The 7,168-nt window shown below is 40.5% G+C and overlaps 1 protein-coding gene across 3 annotated transcripts in view; it reads right to left on the reverse strand.

The window, feature by feature from the left end:
• Nucleotides 1–7,063, reverse strand: part of POLB (DNA polymerase beta) — a 28,145-nt gene extending 21,082 nt beyond the window's left edge. For all 3 annotated transcript variants that reach the window (XM_077773117.1, XM_077773118.1, XM_077773116.1), the window contains exons 1-4: nucleotides 6,911–7,063; nucleotides 6,514–6,571; nucleotides 3,860–3,926; nucleotides 111–185 (exon numbers count right to left, since the gene is read on the reverse strand). In XM_077773117.1, coding sequence (XP_077629243.1) covers nucleotides 111–185; nucleotides 3,860–3,926; nucleotides 6,514–6,571; nucleotides 6,911–6,971 — 261 coding nt within the window. In that variant the 5' untranslated portion in view covers nucleotides 6,972–7,063. The remainder of the gene's footprint in view (nucleotides 1–110; nucleotides 186–3,859; nucleotides 3,927–6,513; nucleotides 6,572–6,910) is intronic.
• Between the last annotated feature and the right edge of the window lie 105 nt (nucleotides 7,064–7,168).

Raw genomic sequence — 7,168 nt, forward strand, 5'->3', positions numbered from 1 at the left:
CTCTCTGTCCCTCCCCTGCTCATGATTGCTCTCCTTCTCTCAAAATAAATAAATATTAAAAAAAAAAAGCAGACACTATAATCAAATAAACAAACAAGTTAAAATTTTACCTTTTCCAGTTTACGCAATTTTCCAGTGGCTAAAAATTCGTCAATCTTTTCAGCAATTTTTGTTCCTACGCCAGGCTAATAGAAAATTAAAAATATAAAACTCATATAAATATAATGCTTACCAAATCACTCAAAGATAAAGTAAAAAATGGGAAATGAAAAAACAAAGATCATCATGTGACCAGTTTTGAAACCAAGGACACAGAAAATTGAGTCATAGTGAAAATATATTCTCCCAACAAAATTCTTAAATAATTGACAAAAGAGAAGCCTTAATAAAACAATTCTAAATGACTTACTTTTTTAAAATTAATTTTTGATGTAGAAAAAAGAAACAGAGTTGCATAAAGAAAAATATTAAAATCACGTGTTAATTTCATCACCCTGAAAATTAAAATAAATTATAATTTCATCACCTAACATCTGCTCCATAGCCTTCTTTTCTGCTTATATACATAAGCAGTTATATGTGCATATACATGTGTATATATATATATATGTGTGTGTGTGTGTGTGTACACAGTTTTCTTATAGAAACAGAATCATACTGCTTTGTATTTCTTTAGCTTAAAACAGATCATGGAAAAATCTCCATATCAATATATAAATACAACTTCAATATCTTTAGTGGCTGCATAGCATATCATAATTTACTTAACAAATTCCCTACAGGTAAACATTTAGATAGTTCACAAATTTTAATATAACAATGTCATGAATTTCCTCTAGAGCAGAGGTTCTTAAGCTTTTGGATACATCATCATCACCTTGGGGTTGCAGTAAAACACAGAAAGCCAAGTCCCACCCTAGAGTTTCTGACTTAATAGGCTGCATTTCTTTCTTTTTTTTAAGTAAACTCTACACCTAATGTGGGGCTTGAACTCACGACCCTGAAATCAAGAGTCGCATGCTCTACCAACTAAGTCAGCCAGCTGCCCCTGTAGGTTGCATTTCTATTAAGTTGTCAGGCAGTGATGCTGCTGCTGGTGGTCTGCGTACCACACTTTGAGAACCACCACTCTGGAACTGTAGAGTTCAATATGATAGCCACCAGCCACATGTGACAATCTAAGTTTATATGATTAAAACAAAAAAAGGCAATTCCTTAGTCACATTAGCCACACTTTAAGAGTTCACTAGCCAAATGCAGCTCACGGTTATTGTGATGGATAGCAAGGCTCTAGAACATAAGCCCCATGAGAGCAGAGATCCTGTCTTTACTGCTGCACCACAAGCAGCGGGAGAATACTGGCATACAGGTGCACAACTAAGGATGCTTATACACATCTATCTCTACTGGTTCCCTCAGGATAAATTCCTCCAAGTAAAATTGCTGGGACAAAGGAGATAGACATTTTGCCAACATTCTGCCAAATTATCCTTCAGAAAAGCTGTAAATAACCAAGGGATCCATCATTTGTATGTCTTTTTCCACATCTTTATCCATACTGTATATTACATTTGATAGTTTGATAGCACCATACAGCATCTTGTTTTAATTTGCAACTCTGATTATTAGTGAAATGGAACACTTTTTCATGTTTTTTATCCTTTTTATTTTTTCCTGTTATATATGGCTTTTTTTTTTTTCACAGTAGTTACAGGTTTACGGCAAAACTGATCACAAAGCGCAGAGTTCCCATGTACCCTCAGCCCCTACACACGCACAGCCTCCACAAGTATCAACATCCCTCACTACAATGCTACTCTGATTATAAGTGATGAACCTATAACCGAAACATCATCCAAGTCCATAGTTTACATAGGGTTCACTCTTGGTGGCGTTGGTCCCTTAAACTTAAATGTTCAAATGCATAACAACATGTGTGCCAGTTATCTCCTACTGTCTCTTAGCCCTAAGGTTACCTTTCTATATTCTTGACCTATTTAATGTTTAGTAAGTGTTCCAGGGCTACTGAACACATATTCAAGTTCTGAAAATAGCAATTACCAGATAGAAATGAACAAGAATTAGGAAACAGAATAGACTAGAGAATGGAAACTGCCCAGGTTTCTCATTTTCTTTATCAGAAGGTACATACTGACCTGAAGCAATTTAGGCCTAGGCTATTAACTGTACCTAACATTAAGGATTAAGAGGCAAACACTCATTCTGGAAATATCAGACTTCTAGAATTATTGAGATGCACTCATGTGTGCCAAAGAGTAGGTTGGTGATTTTTCATATAATAGTGGAAAGGAAAAATGATGCGATTTTCATATTTTTAATGTTTGTTTATTTTTGAGAGAGAGAGCACGAGCAAGAGACAGAACATGAGTGGGGGAGGGGCAGAGGGAGGAAAACACAGAATCTGAAGCAGCCTCCAGGCTCTGAGCTGTCAGCACAGAGTGTGACATGCGACTGAGTTGTCTGTATTTGAGCCCCACATCAAACTCATGAGCCATGAGATCATGACCTGAGCGCTGAAAACTGAGGCACCCAGGTTCTCCTATGAGATTTTCATATTAAGTCCGGTTTCATGCAAAAGGAATTTTGGATACTTTTGTGGGGTTTTTTTAGAGATATACCATAAGCTCAGATTTGGGAAAAAGTGCATTAGAACTTGTCAAAAGTTTGAATCCAATAAATGAGCAGGCAATTAACATAAAAAAGGAAAGTCAATAGTGATAAAAGGGAACAGAATGGAAGCAGAAGTAGCTCCTGAGGTTAACACTGGTCAGTTCACCAGGAAAGAAACCCAGAATTAAAGTCCAATGTATTTATAACTTCCTTGGCTAGTCTATTTGGGGAGGATATACTGATGTTGAGAACTGTTTATGGTACAAAAGATTTAAAACCTATACGCCACCAGGGCATGATTAGTGTTGAGTAAGACATTCAAGATGAAAATGTGGCACAGGATTAATGTGGATAATCTGTCACTCAATAATAAGATGTAAAAGATTTATGGAAATTCCATGACTCTGAAAGGTGAAAATACAGGACAGTTAATAGCTCATACTTTGAAGGCTCTCGTGAGAAAATTAAGGACATTCAAATATTGATACCTAAATTCTAGAGGACTTTTGTGAACACAAATGGGTAAAGAATAACAGAAGTAGGTGATAACTATCAGGACTTAGACCAATCAAAAGCCACATCAGTTTGACATCTTCAACAAAAGATGAATTAAGATATGGTCCTCAATTTTCAGGAACTTTGAATCTTTCAGTGAGATTTAGATGAAAGAGAACAATCTATCAATAGGTAGATTTTCCAGTATAGTCTTAGCAATATTAACATAAGCTAGCAAGAGCTATGACCCTTTAGAAATTGTGACACACACAGTGATAGAGCATATATACTAAGGGGCTCAATTATGTCATTAGTAGGTAAGATTTCTCTGAGAACACCAGCTCTCACTAACTGATATAAATTCTTATACCTGGGGATCAGAATAAGATAGCTAGGGACCAGACATGTCAATATCATTCTGTCACTACATTCCTGAGGACTAAACCTCAAGCTGAAATTCAATGTGAATACATGTATATATGGCAGGGTATAGAAAAAAATTATAATTACATATTTAAAGCAAAATTTCAATCCACACCCTCCACAATAAAAACACTGTGACAATGAAACAGTATGAGTGATACAGCATTAATATTATTCCAAGAAATCAGCAGCAGTGAAATCTGCATATGTGGATCGAGACAGCTTGGGAGAGGTAAATTTAGTTTGCCAGTTGAACTCATCAAGTTTGTACATGTGTGAACTCTACAGTCAGCCTGCTCACTAAACTTACCAACTTCTTAGCTTCTGCTCCACTCTTTATTTTGTGTGGGTACTTTGCGATCACAGATGCTGCTTTTCTATAAGAGGAAAAAAAAAGAAAGAAAATCAGTTAGAAATCCAGGGAGGTCTTAATTTTTCTTAAACTGGAACACACATCCAAGCTAATATTTAGCTTTAGCTTTATCACAACAACTAATTTTCCACATCTGTGTCAACCTTAAAAAACTCAGATGAACTGACAGACCACCTGCATATCTTTCACAAGTATCTTGAAAATCCTCACATTTGAGGATAGTATAATTTTAAGTGTATATTTAAAACTAGAGAGATTCAGCAAACCAGTGGCCTTTCCTTTTTCGGATAAGCTAGTTTTCAGAAATTGTTCATAACTCTCATAAAAATGTGCCAGTGGTATTTAGACTACTAGATACCAAATGGGCTTATGGATGGCTACTTTTAAATTCATGGCTTAAAACTGCAACTGCATTCCGCCATGTCCTTATAGTTACATATTTTTTTCATTGCTCTCATCTCAGTTCTGCATAAAGCACTGACCTGTGATTCTTGCCCCTCTCCACACACACCCAGCTCAATAATCTGGTGAACACTGGGCACACGTTGGGAGCTTACCGATGGTACCTTGCTTATAATTTCAGTGCTAAATATAGTTTAGCAATGATACTGATAAAAGCCAGAATACATCGAAATCTAAAGCACTGGGGCGCCTGGGTGGCTTAGTCGGTTAGGCGTCTGACTTTCGCTTGGGTCATGATCTCATGGTTCGTGGGTTCGAGCCCCGCGTCGGGCTCTGTGCTGACTGCCAGCTCAGAGCCTGGAGCCTGTTTCAGTCTGTGACTCCCTCTCTCTCTGACCCTCCTCTGCTCACACTCTCTCTCTCTCTCTCTCTCCTAGAAATAAATAAAAATATTTTAAAAAATAAATAAATAAATAAATAAAGCATAAATACTGGGTAGTCTTTGCAGCTTTGGTTTTTCATTCTAGTCTAATAACATACAGACCTTTAGACTTGGATTTCAAGCTCTCTATTAGCATGTAACTGATGATGAGTCTGGAAAGGTAGGTTGAGGACAGTTTGTTGAGGGAATTGTTTCAGTAAAGACAAGTAGTACCAGACAACTGGCATTTGGGGCAAAGCCTAAAGGGAAAAAGAATTAAATCATGAAAGGCCTTTTGTATGCCACAATGCATTCGGGCTTTATCAAGGTGAAGAGGAAATATCAATTATCTGATATGGAAGAATGGCAGGATCAGACACCTATTTTCAAAAGGACACACTGGCCACAAGCAAGAGAAATGTGCATCTGGGTAGGGAAGTGCACGCAGCCATCACCTGATTCTCCAGTGACTTCCCCACTCCAACCATACTCCATAAGCAAACTGACTGCCTGAAGAATGTTATACTCCTTCAGCTCTCAATGCCTTGACACATTTTGCTTCCTTTCTTAAACTATTCTTCCTTTCACTTATCCCTTGACGGGCTCTTTCAAAACTGAGTATCTCCTAAATACTGCTGCAACATAGAAGATAGGGCTGAATATCTCTGATCTTTAGATCATCATATGTGTGGAAGATAGTACAGTTACTTTAAACAGGAAGTCATAAAAGGTAAGGTAAGGTAAGAAGCGTAATCAGTTTTGAATTATGTTCAATGGGAAGGGAGGGAGAGAGGTGAGGTTAATTTTGAAAGGGTGGAGATAAAGGTAACAGAGGCCTAAAAATCTGAGGAAAAGCCAATGAGATACAGATCTGGAGTCAACGACATAACCAGTATCCAAAGCCAAGAATGTTAAGACTGCCAGGGAAAGTATGAAAACGAGAAAAAACGACGAAGGGCAGACCTCTGGGAACTACTAGCACTGAAGCAGAGAAGGAGAAAGAACAGCCAGGAGCGTCACCGCAGAATTCCAGGGTAAGATGTGAATGCAATGAGCTAATGGTGGAGGCCAGTGAGGGTCCAATTAGGTGAGATGTAGGTGAGAGCATTTTCAGAGGAATGGCCGGATGGCAATTATACCACAGTGAGATAAAGAAGGACTAGGGCTGAGAAAATCCAGACAAGAAACAGATTATTCAAGAAGCTTAACTGTAAAGTGGAGGGAAGAGACAGGAGCTAGCTAGAGGGTAGAGGGAAGTTAAGAGGGCTGCTTCGTTTTTGCTTGCAAGAGCTGAGGGACTTGGGAGTCTGTGGACTAAGGCGCACAAGTAACTGAATGTGGGAATAACAGCTATGATAAGGGTCCTGGTGAGATGGACAAGGATGGATGGATCCAAGGATCCGACAAACACCAATCAGATGGGAAATTTGATTCCTTGAATTTCATAGCACAGACCTCATTCACTGTCTTTCATTATGGCTTAAAATCAAACTGCCTTTTCAGCAATTCGTATTTGATGATGGGAAAAATACCTATCAGCCACACCAATTTTTCAATCAGAATTGGGAACGGATCAGAAACGATCCTACAGAGCTCTGCCCAAATTATCTCGAAAATATTGCAGTAAGGTACCACCACAGAGTCAATACCCTCAGTTCCTGCTTTTTTCTCCTCTTGCATATGGTCCAAATATCCACTGGCCCCTCAGCCCTGTTAACTGTCATACATCCCAGGACGCATGCTACCAGGGAATGCTGCCCCGTCCCACCTGTAAGCATTGTACTTGTGGATTGCCTGGTTCACGTTCTTCTCAAAGTTTGCGAGTTCTGTAAAGGCAACAAGAGGCTCGGGTGAACAAGAACCACGAGTAAACAAACGAGAACTGAGTTTTCCAGAAGGGGCTGTAACAGCTTCTTAAGGGACTGTGACTCTCCGCTTCTACACGGGCCAAGCCAAAGACAGCCCACACAGCGACACGGGAGTCCCCAGGAGGACTGACATTCAGCCACCAGCGACGGGCGCTGAAGGAAGATCCGTACGGCAGACTACCCGCTGCAAGGGGCCGGCCCCATCCACAGGGCTGTGGGGACGGGAGAGAAGGAAGGGAAGGCAGTGAGGTGGGAAGAAAGGAGAAGAAAGCCAGCGGCGCCTGGCCCGGAGCTAACCTGTGAGCATGTCCGTGATTCCCCCGTTGAGCGTCTCCTGCGGCGCCTTCCGTTTGCTCATGGTGGCCGGCACCCGAGGACCGCAGAGTGCTCAAAGCCGCGGACCGGTCCCGTCTCCCAGCTTTAAGGAGGGGCCGGGACTTGGAGAGCAGGGCAGGACCAACCCAGCCCCGGCAGAGCCAGCGCGACCCGCTGAACAATGGCTGCCTCTGACAGGGGGCGCGGCGCGCGGCGCGCGTGGTGACGTCACGCGCCGGG

The sequence above is a fragment of the Crocuta crocuta genome, unplaced genomic scaffold (genome assembly GCF_008692635.1).
Source record: "Crocuta crocuta isolate KB4526 unplaced genomic scaffold, BGI_CrCroc_1.0 scaffold177, whole genome shotgun sequence".
Lineage (NCBI taxonomy): Eukaryota > Metazoa > Chordata > Mammalia > Carnivora > Hyaenidae > Crocuta > Crocuta crocuta.